Source organism: Wallemia ichthyophaga (assembly GCF_000400465.1).
Source record: "Wallemia ichthyophaga EXF-994 unplaced genomic scaffold scaffold12, whole genome shotgun sequence".
Lineage (NCBI taxonomy): Eukaryota > Fungi > Basidiomycota > Wallemiomycetes > Wallemiales > Wallemiaceae > Wallemia > Wallemia ichthyophaga.
In genome coordinates this window covers 136,521-158,533 of record NW_008806285.1, presented here as the reverse complement: position 1 = coordinate 158,533, position 22,013 = coordinate 136,521, and the positions used below count along the sequence as shown (strand labels likewise).

The following is a 22,013-nucleotide window of genomic DNA, read 5'->3' as shown; positions in this document are numbered from 1 at the left end:
AAGGCGGAGAAGGCCCAGAAGGCTGAGGAACCCTCTTAAACCAGAACAACTATCATCTAAAAATGTTGATTAAATCTTTATTACTCGCTGCTTTGGCAGGTGTTTCCGTTGCCGCTGTTGATGAAGGCAGACTCGCAGTAGTAAAGGTGGGTCGAGTTAGCTATTGATGGGCACAACTAACACACATACAGGCAGACTTCAATGCAGCAGGACTGATTGGGGATGAGTTCCAGTCAGAGGATTTCAACAATCTCCAAGGACTTCTCTGGGTCAAGTTTGATAACCAAGATGAGCCACTGAGCTTGGGCCAGCGTCTGTCAAAGGACGGTGCGTTTGGGGTAGTTTGGAGTTAAAATACTCACGCGCTCCACAGCCGTTCAAGAGAAGCCAGAGTTTAGATACCTCCCATCTGAAAACGCTACACTTGACGGACAATACACTTTAGCACTGATCGATGCAGACTACAACGGTGCAGACCAATCAGAAGGTGTGTATTTGAGCACTTTGATGATCCACGCTTATTCTATTTACAGGCCAAACACGCCATTTCCTTGAGAACAACATTTCAGTTGGCGGTGATGGCGACGACAGCGACGACTCAGACTCGGACAATGGAGTTGCAATCCACGACGGTGACTCTGGTAAGGTTATCACCAGCTACACAGGTCCAGGCCCAGCAAGAGGCAGTGGTCCACACAGATACCAATTTTTGTTATTGAAGCAGCCACAAGACTTCCAGGCCCCAGACGGCTTAGATAGCCAGACTCCACTCGGTAAAATGAACATTGCCGACTACATTGATTCCACTAACTCAAAGATTGTCGCTGCGACTTACTTTATCTGTGAGGTTGGCGATAGCACTGTGTCTGCTAAGCCTACTTCAACTGTCAACACCGCGTCTGTCTCTGCCACACCAAGCTCAGTCGTTGCAGGCAGTGGCGGTAACAGCGACAACGACAACGAAAACGACAACGACGACAACGACGACAACGATGACAACACCAGCGCACAAAACACCGACCCTGACTCATCTTCAACCAGAGCTGTTTTGTCAACCGGATTATTAGCGTTGGTTGGATTGGCTGTTGTACTTGCTTAGAATAAATGAATATTTTCTTGGGCTTATCTCGTCTGTTGCGCCACTCGCATCACGCATCTCTGTTCCTCACAGTCATCATCTCTCAAAACCCGTTTAATGGGCACTGAAGAAATTAAGAAATCAAATTCTGATATTGCCATCTCCCACTCTGATCTCTCCAGATCTCTCTCGTCTTCTAGGAAAGCGTGCGATGACGACTACAGCGAATACTCCCACTCTTATACCCAGGATAAGGGCAAAGGCAGGCTGAGATCTGAAGAGGATAACGTTGTTGGCGAGGAGGACAGCAGGACTCTCTGTTTGCGCCACAAGAATATGGCTGATGAGGGCGCATCGGCTGAGCTACAGCAAGCACTCGATGAGCTACCCCTAAACCAGCGCTCAGCCGTCACTTCCATATGGTCCTCGTTTTCTGCAGCCAGCAGTCCTCTCCGCGTGCTCATCCTCAAAGGTATCCTCCAAACATGCTGTTTCTCTCAACTCAGCTATCTCTACGAGGAGCTAGGCAATCTTATTAGAATTGACCCTTTCATGCTCCTTCCACGAGAACTCAATCTCAAAATTATGGGCTATCTAGACGCTATTTCCCTCGCTAGAGCTGCACAAGTCAGTCGCAGCTGGAAGAACCTCGCAGATGACGATCTCCTCTGGCGTAACATGTGTGAGCAGCATATCGAGCGCAAGTGCGAGAAGTGCGGTTGGGGGTTACCTCTCCTCGAGAAGAGACGCAAATTGCAGAAGGAGCCAAGTACCAAGGTGGGTAGTGCCAAGAGAGCTTTACTAGCGAGCCACACGGCCCATTTGGCGATGCATGATGGTACAGGGGGTGCACCGGGTGCATCAGCCACATCAGCCACCCCAAACCCATTTGACACAATAGACACAATCAACACCATGGACGTCGATGACCGACCCGTAAAGCGACACAGATCAGCGCGTACATCGCCGACGCACTCCACTTCAATCTCACCCACACTCTCACCATCGCGCTCAGCATCGCCGATGAATACCATCCGGCAGAAAGCGTCGAATATGACAGTTAGTCCGAGCAGCAGCAGCGGGGTCGGTGGCACATGCAAGCCACTGACGCGACCTTGGAAAGCGGTTTACACGGAGCGACTACTGATTGAGCGCAATTGGCGTCGGGGCACACACACGGTGCAAACACTTTCCGGTCACACTGAGGGAGTGATGTGTCTGCAGTTTGACGAACATGCTCACCCCGCCCCGACACTTATCACAGGCTCATACGACCGCACAGCGCGCGTGTGGAATCTCGATACAGGTGCACAGGTAGGCGTGCTGCGCGGACATACGCGCGGTATACGCACACTCAAATTCGACGAAGCTAAGTTGATAACGGGGAGTATGGACAGGACGCTCAAAATATGGAATTGGAGGAATGGAGAGTGTATACGTACTTTAGAAGGTCATAGAGAGGGAGTAGTTTGTCTCGATTTCGATAAAACTGTTCTTGCTTCGGGGTCCGCGGATGCTACTGTGAAAGTTTGGCGATTCAAGACTGCTGAGTGCTTCACACTGCGCGGGCACCGCGATTGGGTTAATAGCGTGCAGATCTGGGATGGGATGGTGTCCAGTTCCAGCTCAATTTCAGGCTCGGAACAGCTCCGCGAGGCGCAGAAAATCCTCTTCAGCGCATCGGATGACGGATCCATCAAAATGTGGAGCCTTGGCAGCCGCGAGTGCATCAGAAGCTTCGACAGCCATGTTGGGCAGGTACAAGACATCAAGATGATACTTGTTGATTCCAAGACGCTCGAGGTGGCGCAGACGGAGCATGAGGAAGGTGGAGCGCCGAAACTGCAGCGCGTGCTCGACAGTAGTAATGGTGTTGGTGGTAGTGGTGGGAATATTAATCGCGGTGCACAAGGTCCGTCTGCTTCTCACAATACCAACAACCTCGTCGAGTCGAGCCAGAGCAGTGTAGACAAGATACTCGGCGATACTTCTGCATCTCACGAAACAGTGCCGATGCTGGTAAGCGGCGCACTCGATAACACGGTCAAAGTATGGGATGTGAATACTGGGCGGTGTGCACGCACGCTATTCGGTCATATAGAGGGTGCGTGGGGATATTCTAAGGCGCTTTCTTATACTTTCACTCACACTCATCAAAGGGATCTGGTCCATCGACGCTGATCGATTGCGTATCGTCTCCACGTCTCACGATCGTACTGTCAAGGTGTGGGATACAGATACTGGGAGATGCTTGGCAACGTTGGTCGGCCACGCGGGCGCTGTCACCGCTGTGCAGCTCAGCGGAGATAAGATCGTCACCGCGGGAGATGACCGCGATATACGTATCTATTCTTTCACTTGAGGAGTTGATGTGGTGGGGTATGGGTGAGTAAGTAGTCTAAGCACAGTATACCAGCGGCATATATAGCATCATTGTAAGCATAAATCATGAAGATAATAAATAGCAGATTACACGCATAATTAGTAGAGAACATGTTTAGTAGAACAAGCAGCGAGAGCCAATCGGGCTGAATTAGATGGCTTTCGGTGGTCGTGAAGATCGTAATGTAGATTGAGCAGCTGGAGAGAGAGAAAGAGTGATTGAGTAAAAATAAATAGTTAAAAAGTGCTAAATAGAAGAACGTGGTCTATAGCTAGACGTGTTTTTCTTCTTTTTCATCTGGTGTCTGTGGAAATGGGCAAGATACTCGAGGCAAAAGTCGAATTCGCGCGACTCTAACAGGGCTTCGTTCCTCTCTCTGTCCGTGTCGCCCTGTATTTCTAGCCATGACTTGGAAGAGAGACCCGAGGATGTGCAGAGGTCAGCGCCGTATTCGAATTTCTTGATGTGGGAGAGAGGATGAGGGCAATTGATCTTATCCCAGTTGCCAACGTTGAGTTTAAGAGCGGTGAGGTGCAATTCGATCCACGACTTAATGCGTCTCTTCTCGCGTTCGTGTGCGCGCCCAGCGCGGATCTGACGATTAAGGTCGCATTCGTAAGGACCTCCGCTATGGAGGGCGCAGCAGTGATCGCAGCGGGGAGATTTAGTAGCTGTAGATTGAGAGGGTGAGGGAGAGTAAGAGTGAAATACATCACCGTCCAGCACCCCACCACTACCCTCAATCTTCATTTCGCGGTAGAGAATGCGAGCATCTCTGAGCAGCGCAACGGCCTGCGCGCGACCCTCGGAGCGTGCTTCCGAGATAGAGAGTGACCAGCGTGCCTTGACGTTACGCAGTCGCTCCGTCAGGCTATCGGGAAAACGTTCCTCTTGCCGTATCTGACTGTTGAGGAGTGCGGCGCTGTCCGTGTGCGTTTGACTATGCGTGTCTACCACGTATCCGCCTATGCGTCGCCATAGCGTGTTTCTCCGGCGCATCTCCTCCGCGTCGTCACTCAAACTCATCCGCTTTCGCTCGACTTGCGCATCGTACTTGATCATCTGCGCGGTGGCGCTCGTCGTGTCAACGAGCGTGGACTGGGCCGCTTTGGGCGTGGCCGTGGGCGGCGCAGTTGTTGTTGAGAAGGAGGACAGTGAGGGCAGGGAGGGCAGGGAGCTGTTTGATGACTGCGTGTGTGTTAATTTGACGTCATCGCATTAAACTCAAACATCACTTACCTTCCTCCTCTGCCAAGTCTGCGCACATGGTGGCGTCGATGGCTCTATCAGCGTGGTGGCTGTGTTGGCTGTCGTCGCTGACGTCGACAGCGCTGGCATAGACGATACTGAGAAGGATCTCAACAGATTGTACAACTTATTAGACTCAGACTTGGGGTGATGGTCGCTTGCGTGGTCCTTCTGGCTGTTGAGTCTGTGACACCAGACAGTGGGTGGTTTACTATGATGAATATGTTCCGGCGGTGTGGTGGATGACTGTTGGCTGGCCAGCCTACCAGACTGATCGCTGGGTGCAGAGCGTGGCTTTGAAATAATGAAACTGAGATGCGGCGTGGTAGGAGGTGAGCTGAGTGGAGTATAATCCCTGTGCTCTCCGTCAGCCTGCGCTGGAAACTCTGGTTCGTCCTCAAAAACAGCTGGGAGTGATATAAACGCTGTATCTGCGTTGCTTGCATCGACCTTGTCTTGGACTGCCTTGCTGTCTCTATCCGGCCTATTGTTTGTACCCACACCCGCCCTGCGAAGGTGCACAGACAGTAGACTGGGTTGTGTAGTAGTGGACATTGTGATATCAGTATAATTAGTGTTGTGAACGGTGTGATCACCCAGTGTGTTGGATGTCTACAAGATAGCTATGTCTCCACCATGGCACGCAAATGTCTTCGCCGTCGGCCAACTGAGCGTGTACCAATTGGCCTAGTAATGCCCAGTGGCCGTGTGGGCAAGTGCTGCTAGCTGCCATATAGCATATACGACATTAATACAACCCAGTAATTGCTTCCACCTCATGTACTTGTAAAACAAACACATCATACAGTCTCGGTTGCAATTTCATCCAGATTGTGTTTCGCCGGATTGGTTTTACTTCGGGTGGTTTAGGAGTTGTGATTCGCTTTGGTAGCTCACTGGTCACGCCCCCATTTACGCTCCCCTTCTCCGCCGTATCTCGCACGAGCCCTGGCAAGTTACATGACGCAGGCACTGTGCGTTTGGATATATATGGAATAGGTGCGATACAGGTGCGCTACACACAGCTACAGCTAAAATAACAATTACGCCAACAGACTCACTGCCCACTACTCCTGCTCCCCCGCTTCACGCCAGCTGTCGGCCAAGTGCAGTCGAACCTAATCGATGGCCTGTGTCATTTTAAAATATAACTATATGACATGCGTATGTACTACTCCGATATACACTCCGTTATCGGCCACCCAAACGACGTCAATAGCGACCGAGTGTCTCGAATCGTGGGCGGCAGTGAGATGCATGAGAGCGCATTAGTGTTGGTTGTATGCTGAGACGGCTAAGATAACTCACGGCACATATCCACCGGTTAAATCCATAACCATCTCCTCATCGCGCATCAGATAACCAGCCCACTTGAAAAAACACGGCCACGGCAGTAATCTCACTCAGAGGGACGGCAAAGAGAACAAGCAGCAAAATAAAGCAAGGCAAATGTCATCAACAGCCACAACACCCCAAAGAGTCCCCAAAGATGAAATATGGTGGTCAGTTGGTCTGTGATAGTGGCAACAGATGAATAACCATATCGCAGGTCGAACGCCATATTCTTTACGGGGATGCACGTGGCTGCTGTGTATGGCGCAGTGGTTCTATCACCCTGGCGCGATCTGCACACTTACACGCTTGCGCTGTGTGTAGCATCCTGGCAGCTGGCTTCGTTTGGGTGGGTTGGGGTGTATTAGTGGTGTCAAATATCTCACTCACGCTATCCCCAGCATCACACTGGGTTACCACCGGTTATGGAGTCACAAGGCGTATACAGCGCGTCTACCGCTACGGACAGCGCTGGCTTTCATGGGCTCACTTGGTTTCCAAGGGAGTATAAAGTGGTGAGTAAGCTGTGCGCTGTGTATAAACCAACGCGCCTTCTAATTACATTACATAAGGTGGGTGGTGCGTCATCGGCTACACCACCGCTTCACCGACGATCCCGTCCACGATCCGTACTCTGCGCAGCTGGGGTTGTTCTGGAGTCACTGCGGGTGGATTTACTACAAACGCGCGTATCCGCGTATGAAGATGATCGACAAGGGTGACTTGGAGAGCGATCCCGTAGTCCGATTCCAGCATCGCCATTACATACCCATCGCTCTCACCGCCGGTCTCCTCCTGCCCGCCGTGGCGGCTCGGCAGTGGGGCGATGCGCTCGGCGGATTCGTGTGGGGTGGTCTGGTCGCACGACTGCTTATTTGGCACTGCACTTTTGTGAGTAGATAGTAGCCACGATACTCATACTCACACTCACACTCGCACTCCAGATGATCAACTCGCTCGCGCACTACATCGGCGATCAGCCCTATAGCGAGGAAAATAGCAGTCGGGGGACGCTTTTCATCGCGCTGTGCACGTCGGGCGAGGGCAACCACAATTTCCACCACGCATTCCCGCACGATTATAGGAACGGACCGGCGCGTGGCGATTGGGATCCGAGCGCTTGGGTGCTGCACTTGCTCCACGCACTCACCAACCAGATCCCGTATCTGCATCGCATCACTGACACAGACTACCTCAAAGCTAAGGCGGGTATGCTGTCGCTCGAGGCGAGCAGGCTGCATGAGAGGATACCTAAGGAGAATGTTGCGAGAAGCGAGAGCGAGTTGCCCGTGTGGGGTGCTGGTGAGGTGAGAGAAAGGGCGAGGGCTAGCGGAGAACATGCTGGACAAGGTGGAAAACAGCTACTGCTGCTGATCGATGGATTCATCGTTGACGCTACGCCTTACGCTGACTCACATCCTGGTGGACGGGGGATACTGACGGAGTGGAGTATCAGCGCGACGGGTAAGCGCATCAAGGATTCAACGCGGGCTTTCGATGGACTGGTTAACAAACACTCAAAAGGAGCCAAAGAGACTATGCGTGTGTATCGAGTGGCCAGATATGAGGAATAATGAATGATTATCTATAAATACATATTGCAATGCCTTACTAGAGTAGCTGTGGTTCCGAGTGTTAGTCTAATCATCATGTAATCTACACCACACTCACCTTGGGCGCAACAGACGCAATCTTCCCCCAGCCCTTCTGCCTCACCTCGTTAGCAATTACGCCTGAGATCCTAGAGCCGAGAAGCTCCTTCTTAGGGTTTATGAGAACACCTGCGTTGTCGTCGAACCTGACAAAGCGGCCATCTGGTCTTCTAATCTGCTGCTTTGTGCGTACAATCACAGCTCTGCGTATATCGCCCTTCCTGATCTTGTTGGCTGCTGCAGGTGAATTTGCAGATATGTTGAGATTCGCGGGGATCGGTTTGGCTGATTGGATGACCACCACGCACTCATCCCCGACGCTGCCAATGCCACTGCCAGACTTGACTTTGAGGACGTTGATGACTTCTGCAACCAGAGCGCCTGAGTTGTCTATTATCTTGTGTGTGTCGTTAGCCCTGTTTATATTCTAGCACGCACGCCCCACATTCATCGTCGATTTCAATCCGAGCATCGTCGTCGTCGTCGTCGTCGCGGTGAGAGTCGTGTGTGCTGGGAGATGCTCGAGATGGCCAGTGATATTCCTCCGTTCAAACCACCATCATCTAAATTTTAACATGTCACGCATCCCCCAGCGCAACCCTTCATCCCTCTCCTCCAGACCACTCTCACCATCTCCAGCCATGTCTGATTCCCCATCTCCACTTCCAGACAACCGCAGAAAGCGCAACACGCAGAAAGACGAGGCTCTCAGGCGCAAGATCGAGACTGAGTTGGGCAAGAAGCGCCCTGGCTCCACCCAGTCCACCCACTCCAACAGAAAGCATTCCAGTAGACAGCCCAAGCGCAACCAGAAGCAGCCAGGCTCTGTCGCCGCCCTCAAGCCTTCCCCTGCTCTCACTGTCCCCGACTCCATCTCAGTCGCCGACGCCTCCCAGCTCTGTGCTGCCAAGCGTACCGACTGTGTCCTAGTCGTAGACGATGACGAGTCGCTTTGCGGCATCTTCACCGCCAAGGATCTAGCATTCAGGGTGGTAGCCGAGAACATGGACACGCGCCACACACCCGTCTCGCAAATCATGACGCCCAACCCGCTCGTCACGCGTGACTCCTCCAGCGCCACTGATGCTCTCCAGTTGATGGTGTCGCGCGCCTTCCGTCACCTACCCGTATGCAACGATGACGGGGATGTAGTGGGGCTGCTCGACATTACGCGTGTGTTCAACGAGGCCCTCGACAAGATCGAGCGAGGTTACGGCGCGTCGCAGAAGCTATACACGGCGCTGGAAGGCGTGCAGAACGAGCTCGGGGGCAACACGCACACGCGCCAGGCGTCCGCTATGATGAACTACGTAGACGCCTTGCGCGACCGTATGGCCCTTCCTGAGCTGCACTCTGTGCTCGACGCTCGCACCCACCCTGCCACCGTTTCCGTGCGTACGAGCGTGCGCGAGGCGGCGCGCATCATGAAGCAGCACCGCACGACGGCCGTCTGCGTAATGGACACGGGTGTTGGAGGCGAGCAGGCCAAAATAGCTGGTATATTCACCTCGAAAGACGTCGTGCTTAGGGTGATTGCTGCGGGTTTGCAGCCTGATCGCTGCAGCGTCGTGCGCGTCATGACTCCTCATCCCGACAGAGCTCCACCTAGCATGACAATTCAAGAGGCTCTGCGCAAGATGTACGCAGGCCACTATCTCAATATGCCTGTCGTCGACGAGGGCAGACTGGTGGCTATTGTCGACGTCCTCAAACTCACCTACGCAATTCTTGAGCAGATCAACGCCATGTCGGCAGAGGATGGCGGCGCGGAGCAAGAGGAGGGTGGTCCTATGTGGGGCAAGTTTTTCGGCACGCTCGCCGCAGCTCCCGATGATGCAGAGTCAGCTGTTTCTGGCTCCCGCGATGTGGGTTCACCCAACGGGCGCAATGATAGCGAACTCCACCCTAACGACTCAGCGTCGGTCGTCGACCATGAGGAGACATCCCAGGTCGGACTCAATACGTCCCTTATGGAGTCAGAGGCTGTTACGGGTAGCAACGCTCAAGCCACCGATGAACATGCTCAAGTCGCAGTGTTCAAGTTCGTCAGCCCATCCCAGCGCATCCATCGCTTCGAGTCGCCTACACTATCGCTGGAGCATCTGCGCGATATAGTAGCAGGCAAGGTGAGTGGAGGATTACGGAAAAACATTTCACACTGACACAAAACCCCCTTCCAAGCTATCCACTGATCCGTTTTTCTCGCAACACGTGGAATCAACACCTGTACACGACCTCGACATGCCCGATCCGTACGACTTCGCCCTGCTCTACGAGGATGATGACGGCGATCACGTCGTGCTCGACGCTGATTCCGATGTTAAAGACGCCGTCGTTGTCGCGCAAAAGAAACGCCAGTCGCGCGTCCTCCTCATTGTCAACGGTGGCAGGGGTTGGGAGGCGGTCGAGGTAGTCAAGCCAACGGACGAGACGCCGGCGGTGGTCGTGAGGGACGAGAACATCCACCAGTCACAGTGCGTCAGGGACGTCGAGGAGATTGAGAAGAATGGTGAGAGGGAGGTGGAGGAAAAGCTTCCTCACGAGGCTCATACGAGCGTGCCTGTAGAGGAGCACACAAACAAATCACCCGCTTCTTCAAAGGGTCACACAGACGCTGATGTACTTGGAATACCCAGAGACCTTCTCCTCCCCGCCGCCATCGCCTTTGCTGGCTCAGCCGTCCTCGTCGCCTTTATCGGCAGCAAGCTGGCGTCTAAGTAGGGTCTTTATATCAATTTTCATCCCTAATAGGATAATAACTGTAAAAATACACAAGGTGTTACAAAAAAGAGTGAAAATGCTATGCTGAATGCTTGAACGTACACCTACTCCCCTTGGTACAGTTTCCCTGTCTGTAGAATTTACATTCGTATTTTGGTTTTTGGTAGTAGTTGTTTGAGCCATTTGAGCCAATGTTGAGACTGCTGTCGGGGCTGTGATTAGCGCTGTAGTTGGTACCGTAGCCACCGCCATAGCCGCCGCTATATCCACCTCCATAGCCACCTCCATAACTTCCACTGCCCTTCCTCTCCCTCTCCCCATGCTGATAAAACGCCTTGGACTTAGGCGGGAGGTCATAAGCGGAGAAATTAGGCAATCCACCCGCATTCGTATTACCTGTTAGTATATTATGGAGCATCATCTGCTGCTCAGGCTGGATGCTGTTCGTTGGAGGTATTGAGCCGAATGAAGAACCAAATTGTGTGGGTGGTATACTATTTAAAGGTGCACTAATTCCACCAGCTACTGGCGGAGCTTCATCTGCTGTGTCTGACTTTATCATCACTGTTGTTTTTCCATCGTCATTCCTCGAATCAAGCACCCTCTTGGGCTCTGCTGGTGTGAATGGTATTTGATCTTCTGTGAGATATGTAGCCATTATCGTCGTCGCTTCTCTCTGCTCCTGTACTTCTTTCTCGGATGACGTTAATTCTGCCTGGTCATCCAGATTTCTCTCGCAGATATACGGCTCGAACCACTGTCTGATATCTTTGGTGCGCTTTTGAGGTGTAGAAGGGGGTGTTTGGTGTGGTAGTGATTGTGATTGTGCGTACGTCTGCGCTTGATTACCCGCTTGTCCCTGAATGTCATACTCCTCTGGTTGATCTTCGTCGACAGACGTGATATGTTTCTTAAGCATAGCTCCCTCGTCTACTTCGAGTTGCTTAGCGTCGCCGAGGTGTTCGTGGTGCTGCGCTGCGTCAGCATACCCGATAATAGCACATTCCACAAACTACTCACGTCATCTTGCTCCGCACGGCTCTCGATCCACCTCACACTGACTAGCTCACGCTCAGGCATCCATCGTACGGATTTACTGTTGGCCTTCTTCGCACTATCCGCTGCCGACTCCGCCGCGCGCTTCTCTTGCTCTCGCTGTTCCCGCTGTCCTGGCGGTGGCCTGGCCGGGTGGTCGTTGAATGTTGGGCGCTTCTTCTGGTGCTCTTGACTCATCATGGCCAGCGAATCGGCGAATGGGTTTTGTTTGTTCACTGGTGTCGCTCTGCTGGCTGCTGCAGATGGCGGCGCTTGTTGAGGAGATGCACGTGTACTACTCTTCCCTTCTTGCGCTGGCGCTTGCGTATGTACTCCTGGTATCTCCTGCACCTTGGGTGCCTTTTTGAAGGACGGCAGCTTCGATATTGTAGACTTGGCACTGGGAAAGAGAGTGGCCGGTGGCTTTCCTTCCACTTTCACCTTCTTGGATGATTCTACGAGGCTCGAGTTAGTTGAGAAAATTTTCATCCACCCTTCACCCACCATCGTTGGCTGTCTCGATCGAGCGCTTGGAACTCGACCTTGAGCTTCTTCCCTGTGGTAGCGGCGGTGACACCTGCTGGGTCCACTTGTGCTCCAAGTTCCTGGCTGCTTCTGCAACATCTGTGGCTTGTCAAAGACATTTCTCACAAAAAGACGATAGCATACTTGGGTCAGGTGAAGCACACAACACTTTAACGAGACTTAAGAAATCTTCTTGTTTAATTTTCTCGGTTTCAAAGTTAATTTTAGTCAGGAACTGGTTCACGTTAGTTGGGTGGTTTAGAGTGGAATTTGAAGAGAAACTCACCAACAATAAAGGGAGCTGAGTTGGCTTCCATTCTTCAATATCAGATTTGTGTGTCGAGCAAGCATCTTTAAACCAGCCAGACAATAATTTAATGGCTTTCTTATTGCCGGACCAGACATCTATGTATTCACTTTCAGTGCGAATATCAAGCTGATCATTATTTGCAGCCTCCAAAGCCAGAATTCTGATTTTAGAATCAGCTTCAAAGACTGCGTTAAAGATGCAGTTAATTATCGTGTTTGCAATTTGCACGGGATTGTGGGGTAATTGCTTTATAGAGTCATAGACTTTGGCAGTAATAATATTATATTCCTCCTGTTCCTCTGTTAATCCTGTGTGATTAGGTGTATTTGATTTGCTACTTGATGAGTAAGCGATGTGAGTCAGGCATTCAATTATGAGTAGAAATTGGTACTTACGGATTACTTGAATTTTCATTATTATCATGTACTGTTGCTGTTACTGTTGCTGTAGAATTCGTCAGTAAATTGCTCTTTGAATCAAATGGCGTACGCTGATTGGTTGAACTAATACACAAAGAAAACATTCATTTATCAAACAACGCCATAGTAAAATCAACTGACCATTAGATTCATCTCTAATTAGAACAAGTATCTGCTCAATCTCATTCGGCCAGCCCCTCTCAACCAGGCGTCTCTCAATGTATTTCGACACAGATTCTGATTGATCTGGTGGATGATACATAGCTTCCTTCTTTAACTCGCCTGAGCCATTGGTCACGTGCCACAAAGCATCACTAACCTTTGCCCAATTTATGAATTCTGGGTTCGTTTCTAATATTTGATTAAACTCAGTTTTATCATCGCTCATCATATTGAGCACCTTGCAATCTCTCTGCTTGTGATGAGTGTTGATGAGTGTTGGTGGGTGTTGAGGTCCAAGAGGGTAAAACCTTTATACACACCCCGAGAATTTGCTACTCAATCTGAGGCTGCTATTTCAAGGCTTGATCTGCTTTTGAGCTGCTCATTTGATCTTATAACCTAATATCAGCACTTTTCTTAACCCATTCGCTGAATCCATTGTTCGCTACTTTAACTTGCAAAGGCGAAGTAAGGCGAGGTAAGGAGCGGTAGAGGCATATAAAAAGCCACAAAACTCTTTTCACTTTTAAATTCCATATTTCTTCTTGTCTTAGTTGGGTTGATGTAACCAACGTCTGCAGCCAGCCCAACAAGTTCTCTAGCTTTGCTATTCTCTAGCACTAGTACCACACACACACACACAAACACCAAAAATCTCATTAAGCTCAAAAAAATCATTCATCTTCATGATTTTTACACATTCAATATGGGGGTTCCCTATTAAATTTGAAGCGCCCCGTTCTATTACATTTCAATCGCGCGCGCATCCCCCCTTCAAACAAACTTCCATCTACAAATTTAATAGGGAAATCAAATTTTTACTATGGCCGTCGCAGCAAACTCAACCAAATCGCCTACAAAAACTCCAAAGGGCTCCAAGAAGGATGTTAAAGAGGTTAAGCAAGATGAAAGTGACAAAAAGCAATCACCGCAAACCTCAAACAAGCGCTCTGCTGATGGTTCACCAAAGGAGGAGAAACCACCAATTGAGCATACGCCACTTGAAAATGCGCTCTTTGAGACACTCGCAAATACAGCCAGAACTATGGACTCACAATTACGGGTAATCAAGAAAATCTTCTACGACAACGACAGGGATCTTCAACTCACAAAGAAGAGTTTGAAGCCTTTAAAGGACCCAGAAGCTCCAAAGAGACCTGCTTCAGCTTACCTCCTCTTCCAAAATGACATGCGCCTCAAGAAAGATCCATCCCAAACTCAACCTCAATTCATGAGTCAAGTTGGCAAGGAGTGGAACTCAATTGATCCTGCTGAAAAAGAAAAATATAACAAAAAGTACCAAAAGTCAATTGATGTGTTTGAGCAGCAAAGAGATGAGTACGTTAAGTCTGGTAGGGAGGCACTCTGGCGCAAAAAAGGAGAGAACGAAGGATTTTCAACAACGCCAGCTCCAAAGAAGCCAGCTGAGAAAAAACCAAAGCAAGATACGAAGGAGGAGAAGAAGATTGCAAAGGATGAGCCAAAGTCCTCAAAAGCTACTGCTAGCAAGATGGATGAGAAGAAGGAGACGGCTCCAGCATCCAAGACATCCAAGCCAAAGAAAGAAGAAAAGCAACCAGAGCCAGCACAAGAGTCGGAGGAGTCTTCAGAATCTGAATCAGGCTCAGGCTCTTCAGAATCTGACTCATCGGGATCAGGTTCATCCGAGTCTGACTCTTCAGAATCTGAATCAGAGCCAGAGCCACAACCAGAGCCACCAAAAAAGGCTGCTAAGAAAGTAAGTAAGCGGGAATAAAAGGAACAACGACTAATTCAACTTTAGGAATCTGGCAAGAAGTCAAAAAAGTAAAATTTGGAGGCCTGAAAACACGCTCCAACAATCAATGATTTATTATAGTGATTCCACATATAAAGTAATGCGTTTGTCCCTTGTAATTGAAAATGTCATAATATATTCTACCTTCTTTCTTAGCTGTGATCATATGCGTAATCTCAAACACCACGAGCAGAAGTAAGTAAGGGGTGTATAGTAAAAAGGACGCGTCTAAAAACATGCAGACTTCTTAAGAAGGTCGACTTTGTCAATGTTAGTGTATGCTGCACCACTGAAAGTTAGCTAACAAACTTGCAGTGGAAGCAGGATGCAAGTCTGCGTGAAATAAAGGTTATGAGGAGGTATCATTTGCAAGGAAGAGACGACTATGCCAAATACAACAGACTTTGCGGATCGATGAGGCAGATGGCACACAGATTGAGTCTGCTATCAGCGCAAGACCCATACCGACACCAAATGGAGACTCAGTTATTGGCCAAGGGTTATGAGATGGGACTGCTCAATATCGGTTCGAAGCTTAGCGACGTGGAGAAGATCAGCGTGGCTAGTTTCTGCAGGAGAAGATTGGCCGTTGTTTGCGTGAGGAATAAGCTCTGTGAGAGCGTGAAGACTGTGGGTGGGATACACTCGCTGGAATAACTCTAAAGCGTCTAGGCTACTCAATATATCGAGCAAGGTCATTTGCGTGTTGGTCCAGATACAATTACAGATCCAGCCTTCTTGGTAACGAGGTGAGTGGGTGAGTGGAGGGATAGAACACACTGACATGCACAGGAATATGGAAGACTTCGTTACATGGGTAGACACGTCCAAGATCAAGAGAACTGTAATGAACTACAACGATGAGGTGAGTGGCGTTAAGCGGTCTTGGTGGATTTCTTACACTAGAAACAGCTTGATGACTTTGACCTGCTGTGATTTCAATAGACTTGTAATTTTTATTCATTTCTTTGTTTAATACTCCCATCGCAATGGCAAGGCGTAGCACTAGAGCCAGTACGCGGTCTAGTACTGTGAATAGCACCAATACATCAGATGATCAAGATACCAAAATGGCAGTGGAATCACTCAACATTGCCAAAGCTGAGGACGACGTCAATGTGGGTGCTCCATGAGGAATGAAGACAGTTGAAGCTGATATAGATTACCTTTCAGGAGGAGTTAGAACAAGAGCCCAGCGATGACGATGAATTGGAATACGACGACAAATACGAGCAGCAAGATGACATTGGCGACGACGACGAGGAAGAAGATTACAAGGTGGATGTAGATGAGGATGAGCACATGGAAGCATTATACACTCAAGTCGACGCAAAGCCAAAGAGGAAGAGAACTGAAACAGCCAACGGAAAGCCCACGTTTAACGATAAGGTTGACGTAAGTGCTTATAAAGAAGTGATAAGACGCGCTCTGACGCACGTAATAGATTAGTTCCGATGATGAAAGCATTAAATATGCCGATCAATTTGAACAAGCCAGCGACAACGACGTTACCATTGTTGCCTCGAACGAGGCTGATAATCCCCATGACATTTCCGACGACGATGTCCAAGAGATCAAGCCATTGCCAAAGATCCTCAAGGATAACGATGAACTCACGCAAGAAGAGAAACAAGCTATGGCAGACGAGAGGAAGCGCATCGCAGCCTTGAAAAGACAGCGTGACAAGTTTGAGATACAAGAGAGGACAAAACTGAAAAAAGAACTTGGTCGCAAAACGCTTACGCGTGGTGAAATGTGAGTGCCAACTTGGCATATCTTGTTTCGCTCATTGTTTTCAGGAACCAAGTCGCTCTCGGTTGTTGGCATCCCGAACTTAAGGATGTTTGGGGTGATTTGTCAAGAGATATCGTACCACAGAAGCCCCAGACGCTCCCTTCTCCCCCTGGTCTCAAGCTCAAGCTGCTCCCCTTCCAGCAAGAGTCATTGTATTGGATGAAGGAACAAGAGAAGGGTCCATGGAAAGGCGGTATGCTTGCTGATGAGATGGGTATGGGTAAGACTATTCAGACAATCGCGTTGTTGCTGAGCGACCGTAAGAAACCAAACCTTATTGTCGCTCCCACCATCGCCGTTGTCCAATGGAAAAATGAGATAGAATCTTACACTGACGGAATGAACGTATTGCTGTGGCACGGCGCTTCTCGTACCAAAAACATAGCAGATTTGAAAAAATACGATGTCGTAATGACATCCTATTCCGTGATGGAGTCAGCATTTCGTATACAGCAGTATGGCAGACAGAGGAAAGGCTCGAAAATCAAAGAGCCTAGTCCGTTGCACGCAATAAACTGGCACAGGATTATTCTCGATGAAGCTCATAACATTAAAGAAAGATCATCCAACACTTCCAAAGCAGCCTTTGGATTGAAAAGTAACTTCAAGTGGTGCCTTTCTGGTACACCACTGCAAAATAGAGTTGGAGAACTCTACTCGCTCGTTCGTTTTATTGGCGCTGATCCATTCGCTTATTACTACGGTAAAAAGTCCAAGTGTAAGTCGTTGAATTGGAGTTTCTCCGACAGACGCCACTGCGACTACTGCGGTGAATCACCAATGAATCACGTCTGTTTTTGGAACAACGAGATTCTTACACCCATCCAAAGGTATGGTATGGTTGGTGAAGGTTTGACCGCTTTTAAGAAGCTCAAAATTCTGCTCGACAGAATGATGCTCCGCCGCACCAAAGTCGAGCGAGCTGATGATCTCGGCTTGCCACCGCGTATCGTCAAGTGCCGCAGAGACTTCTTCTCCGAAGAAGAGCGTGACATCTACTTGTCTCTATACAGTGACGTTCGACGCGCTTTCTCTTCGTATATTGACCAAGGTACCATTTTGAACAACTACTCGAACATCTTCTCACTCATTACGCGTATGCGCCAGATGGCATGTCATCCAGATCTTGTTCTCAAGAGTCGTACTACAGAGTATGGCAAAGACTTATCAGATGAGCATGTATGCAGGATCTGTAACGACATAGCAGAAGACGCGATTGACGCACGCTGTCACCACGCCTTCTGTCGTCTTTGCATCACTGAGTATTTGACTGGCAGTCTGGTCGAGCAGCCAGAATGTCCATCTTGCCACGTCCCGATCTCGATCGATATTAACCAACCTTCAATAGAGCGTGCCGAAGATGAGGGCCTGAAGACGAGCAAGCCGAATGGCATCACGGGCAGACTCGACATGGCTCACTGGAAATCATCGACAAAAATCGAGGCACTGGTTGAGGAGCTGACTGAGTTGCAAAGAGAGGACTGTACTATCAAGTCGCTTGTCTTCAGCCAGTTTGTCAACTTCCTTGATCTGGTTGCATGGAGACTCAAGAGGGCTGGATTTAATGTGGGTGATGCCTGAGGTACAATACCCCACTCATTGCTAATTCACACTCAGATCTGTAGACTTGAAGGCAACATGACACCGCAGACTAGGAACGCAGTTGTACAGCATTTTATGAAGAATGTACACTGCACCGTCTTCCTAGTATCGCTCAAAGCAGGTGGTGTTGCACTTAACTTGACTGAAGCCTCGAGAGTGTACATGATGGACTCGTGGTGGAACCCAGCTGTCGAGTACCAAGCCATGGACAGAGTACACAGACTAGGTGCGCGGAGACCCGTCCAATGCATCAAGCTCGTTATTGAAGACTCCATCGAAAGCCGTATTGTTCAACTACAAGAAAAGAAATCTGCCATGGTTGATGCTGCTATCGGTCGTGACGATGCTGCGATGGGTAGATTGTCACCGGAAGATATGGGCTTCCTCTTCAAGATGTAAACCATGTACACCACGTAAACGCTACAAAAGCCGAAAACATCACTCCAAATATTCAGCACCAACTTAGCATTGCATAATAAATATATCATTTCGCAGCATTGTAATTCAACATTTACTTTCTTTTTTTTTTTAGATGAGTATTTCTATATGAATAATAAATTAATCAATTACAATTAACGCTTCCTTTTGCTTGGCTTCATGTCATATCCTGATATCGAAGTTTGGAATTCACTCGTGTCATTGTTTGCGAATTCGCCATCTCGCTTTGTGTTTTTACCAATCCTCCTAACAGAATCTTGCATTCTCTGTTCGATGGTCTGTTGTTTCTGGTTGTCCTTGGTCTGAGCCACATCACCTTTAGTTGTGCTCGCAGTCGTTGGTGTTTCACGCAAAGCGAAAGCCTTAGCTAAGTGACCAAGATGAAGAAGCTTGACATGGAAGAACTTGCGCTCATCGAGTGGATGTGTAGCATATGCTCTTATATGTGACAGATAAGCTTTTCTAGCCAGTTGAGAGTTCTCTGGTGACGCAATCACCCATCTTTCAAGAGACGTCTGTACATCTGTAGCTCTACTTTCAAACTCATTTCCTTGTCCACCGTAACCACGCTTGAGTACATTATCAACAGATACGCTGTTCAGTTTGATGGACTTGTGGTCAGGGTCCAATTGGTTTGTCAACCACTCTACCCAACCTATCTCCGATGGAGCTACAAATGACCACGCCTCACCACCTTTACCTGCTCTGGCTGTTCTACCGACTCTGTGGACGTACTCGTTTGCTCCGCCCTCCGTTGGAAGATCTACCTGCACAACTGCTCGGACTAAGGGCATATCCAAACCTCTAGATGCGACCGATGTACAGAACATGATAGCTGGTTGCTGGGATTTCTTGTCGGTGAATTCCTTGACTGTGTTCAAACGATTCTGCAATGACATCGAACCATGGAGTCTGTAAATTTTTGTGTTTGGCAGGATTGGACACGTCACGCTCAATCTATCATCTACATTTCTCCTACCCGCATCGTCCATAGATACCCCACCGAACAACTGGAAGTGGAGGTCGACTGAGTCTGTACAACTGAAGAACGTTATGATCCTGTTACCTTGCTCGTTGTCTTTCGACGTAAGAAGTGATCGCAACAACGCCAGCAAAGCAACTAAACGGAGTTTGAGTGGTACTTGCACGTACTTTTGAGTTAATTGCGCTGGTGGAGTGAACTTGGTTGCCTCATCATTCGTCGTGGCTGTTTCACCGTCAGCTTCCTTCTTGATGTCGCTCTCCTTAAGCACTACTGGATTGAGCAGCTGTTGACTAGCAAATGATTGTATATCCTCTCTGATCGTCGCTGAACAGAGTATGTTTCGCCGTCTGTAATCAAAATTCCAACCACCAACCTCAGAGAGATTGCCTTCCTCGACGGCTTTCTTTGTAAGCTTGCGACGACCCTCGAGTCCCTTAATAATACCAGTAATGGTTTCCTCGAAGCCCAGATCCATCAATCTATCAGCTTCATCAAGAACCAACCAACGACATTTGGATGCGTTGAATGAGGTTGTGTTCTGCAAGTGGTCGAGAAGCCTACCCGGCGTAGAGACAATAATAGGGCATCCCTTCCTCAGTCTAGCTTTTTCGTGCGTACGAGTAGAACCACCAGTCAGCAGACCACCTACAAGCCACCTAGTCAATCTCTGCTGCTCTTCTTCTGGGACACCTCTTAATGTCAAACTCAATTGAAGGAGATTTTCAAGAACATCGAAGATTTGTCTAGCCAGTTCACGAGTAGGTGCCAATATGATAGCCAGTGTACCGATGCTTCTATCAATGAATGATAGCTCACCCATTGGCAGCAAATCTTGTATGATTGGTAACAGATAAGCGAGCGTTTTACCAGATCCAGTTTGAGATTGTATAAAGACATCTCTGGATGCCAGTACATTGTTCTCATCAACAGAAGGTTGCAGAAGTGTCGGCAATGCCAGTTTCTGTATTGGAGTGGGTGCTTTGATCTCGAGTTTATCGCGAAGATGTTGAATGAGAAGCGGGTGCAGTTTGGCACCTTCAAAAGTACTCGTCGATGCAAGTGGCGCATTGGAAGGCTGCTGCTGGGGGTGTTCAAGTGATTTTGAGTTTATTTGTTGCTGCTCTTCCTCTACCTTTGGATTGAAAGTGAAAAGAGATGAAACAACGTGCTTCTTTTGGTTGTTTTGGCTTGGTTGATTGGATTGTTCACCGTGGGCATCATTGTTAATGCCTTTCTGCTTTTTAGCCGGTGGATCAGACTGGGCTGCCTGTGGTTCTAGCTGTTGCTGTGGTTGGGTTGGCTGGCTAGCTTTCTGCTGCTTTGCACTGTAGCGCTGATTGCGCTTCATTGTCTGCTTAGCCGATGCTCTGCGGTTTAAGTTAAGCGCCTGTGTCCAAGCATTGCAGATGAGGCTCACCTATCTGTCCATCTACCACCTTTTTTGCTACGATCTTGACGAGAACCGCCGCTGGTAAAGTTGAGGAGTAATCCGTCATCCACTAATATACGTTAAAGGTTGTTTCTGCTGGTCTTCTCAGACCTACTTGGTATATGGAGATGGATGTTTTGATCTACGAAGCGATAACAGTTTTTCAAAGTATTCGAGTTGTGATTTAACATGAATTTAAAATGCTTATGGGTAATTGAGCTCTTGACCCTGTCCTGTTATCATCTCTACCCCGATATCGTCAATACTCCCGAGCGTAGATACTATCACTAAAACTAGCGCACATTGCAGCCTCAAAGACATCAATACCACGAGAATCTCAGCCGAAACCATGGAAATTACTTTGGTTTCGTACTGCAAGTTGCCAGATACACCGGTGTCTTTTAAGCACTAGTCTTCTCTCTTCCGCTCAGCCGCGCATGATAAACAAAGGTGGTCAGCATGTAGATTTGATACACATGTAATCCTCGCTGAATCCCGAAATCACCCAATTCGATATTCTTTTGCACATTAGATGAATACAGTGACTCGGATTTATATCAGATAACTTCCAGTTGTGTTTGTGGAATCACAGGGCGCTTTGAATAGTTCCTTTAGTACTTTCATATGCTTAAAATAGTAGAATTCAGTTTATTGAATTGAATATGCTCAAGCTACCCTGCAAATGACCTAGAAAGTGAGAAGTCGAATGCAGAGATAAGATATTCTGTGCTTTTGAACCATTTGCCAAATACATCAGTTCCATACCATTTGCAGCATTCCAAATACATCCCCATATCAACCCCACGCTCAATACCCACCGAGTTGGATTTCTCGATCATCACCTATCTCGTCTCAGATGGTGATTTACGACTTTTGATGATCTCTAAATAAAATAGTTTGATTAGTCTTTGACTAGAAAGAACATGATTTTGCTATAGTTATCCTGGCGCTCCAAAAAGCGCCTTGCACGCTGATCGGAAGCAATGGTCTAAAATCGCTCTGGAGCACGCTACAGGTTAGATACGGATAATTTCGCGCTCTTCGTGGACAAAAACATTTTATTTTGTCTTCTAGAAACGACAAGCACCAAAAATCTTCATTATTCAGCTCTATAATCGCAGAA

The 22,013-nt window shown here is 48.6% G+C and overlaps 11 protein-coding genes across 11 annotated transcripts; 7 read left to right on the top strand and 4 right to left on the bottom strand.

Moving 5' to 3' along the window:
* Positions 1–62: 62 nt before the first annotated feature.
* On the top strand, positions 63–1,099 carry J056_000887 (uncharacterized protein; the record flags this gene model as incomplete). The annotated part of the gene is made up of 4 exons (XM_009270515.1): positions 63–146; positions 192–327; positions 374–487; positions 534–1,099. The coding sequence occupies 4 exons, from the start codon at positions 63–65 to the stop codon at positions 1,097–1,099; spliced, it is 900 nt and encodes a 299-aa protein (XP_009268790.1).
* A 96-nt stretch (positions 1,100–1,195) lies between these two features.
* Positions 1,196–3,440, top strand: J056_000886 (putative E3 ubiquitin ligase complex SCF subunit sconB; the record flags this gene model as incomplete). Its single annotated transcript, XM_009270514.1, has 2 exons — positions 1,196–3,182; positions 3,238–3,440. The coding sequence occupies 2 exons, from the start codon at positions 1,196–1,198 to the stop codon at positions 3,438–3,440; spliced, it is 2,190 nt and encodes a 729-aa protein (XP_009268789.1).
* A 267-nt stretch (positions 3,441–3,707) lies between these two features.
* On the bottom strand, positions 3,708–5,264 carry J056_000885 (uncharacterized protein; the record flags this gene model as incomplete). The annotated part of the gene is made up of 2 exons (XM_009270513.1): positions 3,708–4,649; positions 4,701–5,264. 2 exons carry the CDS (start codon positions 5,262–5,264, stop codon positions 3,708–3,710), a joined length of 1,506 nt encoding a protein of 501 aa, XP_009268788.1.
* Positions 5,265–6,283: 1,019 nt separating this feature from the next.
* Positions 6,284–7,615, top strand: J056_000884 (putative acyl-CoA desaturase; the record flags this gene model as incomplete). The annotated part of the gene is made up of 4 exons (XM_009270512.1): positions 6,284–6,390; positions 6,443–6,556; positions 6,614–6,932; positions 6,986–7,615. 4 exons carry the CDS (start codon positions 6,284–6,286, stop codon positions 7,613–7,615), a joined length of 1,170 nt encoding a protein of 389 aa, XP_009268787.1.
* Positions 7,616–7,652: 37 nt separating this feature from the next.
* Positions 7,653–8,165, bottom strand: J056_000883 (uncharacterized protein; the record flags this gene model as incomplete). Its single annotated transcript, XM_009270511.1, has 3 exons — positions 7,653–7,661; positions 7,713–8,090; positions 8,139–8,165. The coding sequence occupies 3 exons, from the start codon at positions 8,163–8,165 to the stop codon at positions 7,653–7,655; spliced, it is 414 nt and encodes a 137-aa protein (XP_009268786.1).
* Positions 8,166–8,268: 103 nt separating this feature from the next.
* Positions 8,269–10,414, top strand: J056_000882 (Meiotically up-regulated 70 protein; the record flags this gene model as incomplete). Its single annotated transcript, XM_009270510.1, has 2 exons — positions 8,269–9,819; positions 9,875–10,414. 2 exons carry the CDS (start codon positions 8,269–8,271, stop codon positions 10,412–10,414), a joined length of 2,091 nt encoding a protein of 696 aa, XP_009268785.1.
* Positions 10,415–10,493: 79 nt separating this feature from the next.
* J056_000881 (uncharacterized protein) lies at positions 10,494–13,091 on the bottom strand (the record flags this gene model as incomplete). Its single annotated transcript, XM_009270509.1, has 7 exons — positions 10,494–11,384; positions 11,435–11,904; positions 11,954–12,073; positions 12,119–12,209; positions 12,261–12,621; positions 12,680–12,728; positions 12,845–13,091. The coding sequence occupies 7 exons, from the start codon at positions 13,089–13,091 to the stop codon at positions 10,494–10,496; spliced, it is 2,229 nt and encodes a 742-aa protein (XP_009268784.1).
* A 597-nt stretch (positions 13,092–13,688) lies between these two features.
* On the top strand, positions 13,689–14,675 carry J056_000880 (FACT complex subunit SSRP1; the record flags this gene model as incomplete). The annotated part of the gene is made up of 2 exons (XM_009270508.1): positions 13,689–14,603; positions 14,649–14,675. 2 exons carry the CDS (start codon positions 13,689–13,691, stop codon positions 14,673–14,675), a joined length of 942 nt encoding a protein of 313 aa, XP_009268783.1.
* A 133-nt stretch (positions 14,676–14,808) lies between these two features.
* On the top strand, positions 14,809–15,578 carry J056_000879 (U3 small nucleolar ribonucleoprotein IMP3; the record flags this gene model as incomplete). Its single annotated transcript, XM_009270507.1, has 6 exons — positions 14,809–14,837; positions 14,885–14,912; positions 14,958–15,272; positions 15,315–15,391; positions 15,435–15,507; positions 15,555–15,578. The coding sequence occupies 6 exons, from the start codon at positions 14,809–14,811 to the stop codon at positions 15,576–15,578; spliced, it is 546 nt and encodes a 181-aa protein (XP_009268782.1).
* A 53-nt stretch (positions 15,579–15,631) lies between these two features.
* On the top strand, positions 15,632–18,437 carry J056_000878 (DNA repair protein RAD16; the record flags this gene model as incomplete). The annotated part of the gene is made up of 5 exons (XM_009270506.1): positions 15,632–15,760; positions 15,816–16,037; positions 16,087–16,397; positions 16,442–18,002; positions 18,054–18,437. 5 exons carry the CDS (start codon positions 15,632–15,634, stop codon positions 18,435–18,437), a joined length of 2,607 nt encoding a protein of 868 aa, XP_009268781.1.
* A 173-nt stretch (positions 18,438–18,610) lies between these two features.
* On the bottom strand, positions 18,611–21,081 carry J056_000877 (ATP-dependent RNA helicase DBP7; the record flags this gene model as incomplete). The annotated part of the gene is made up of 3 exons (XM_009270505.1): positions 18,611–20,828; positions 20,879–20,960; positions 21,006–21,081. 3 exons carry the CDS (start codon positions 21,079–21,081, stop codon positions 18,611–18,613), a joined length of 2,376 nt encoding a protein of 791 aa, XP_009268780.1.
* Between the last annotated feature and the right edge of the window lie 932 nt (positions 21,082–22,013).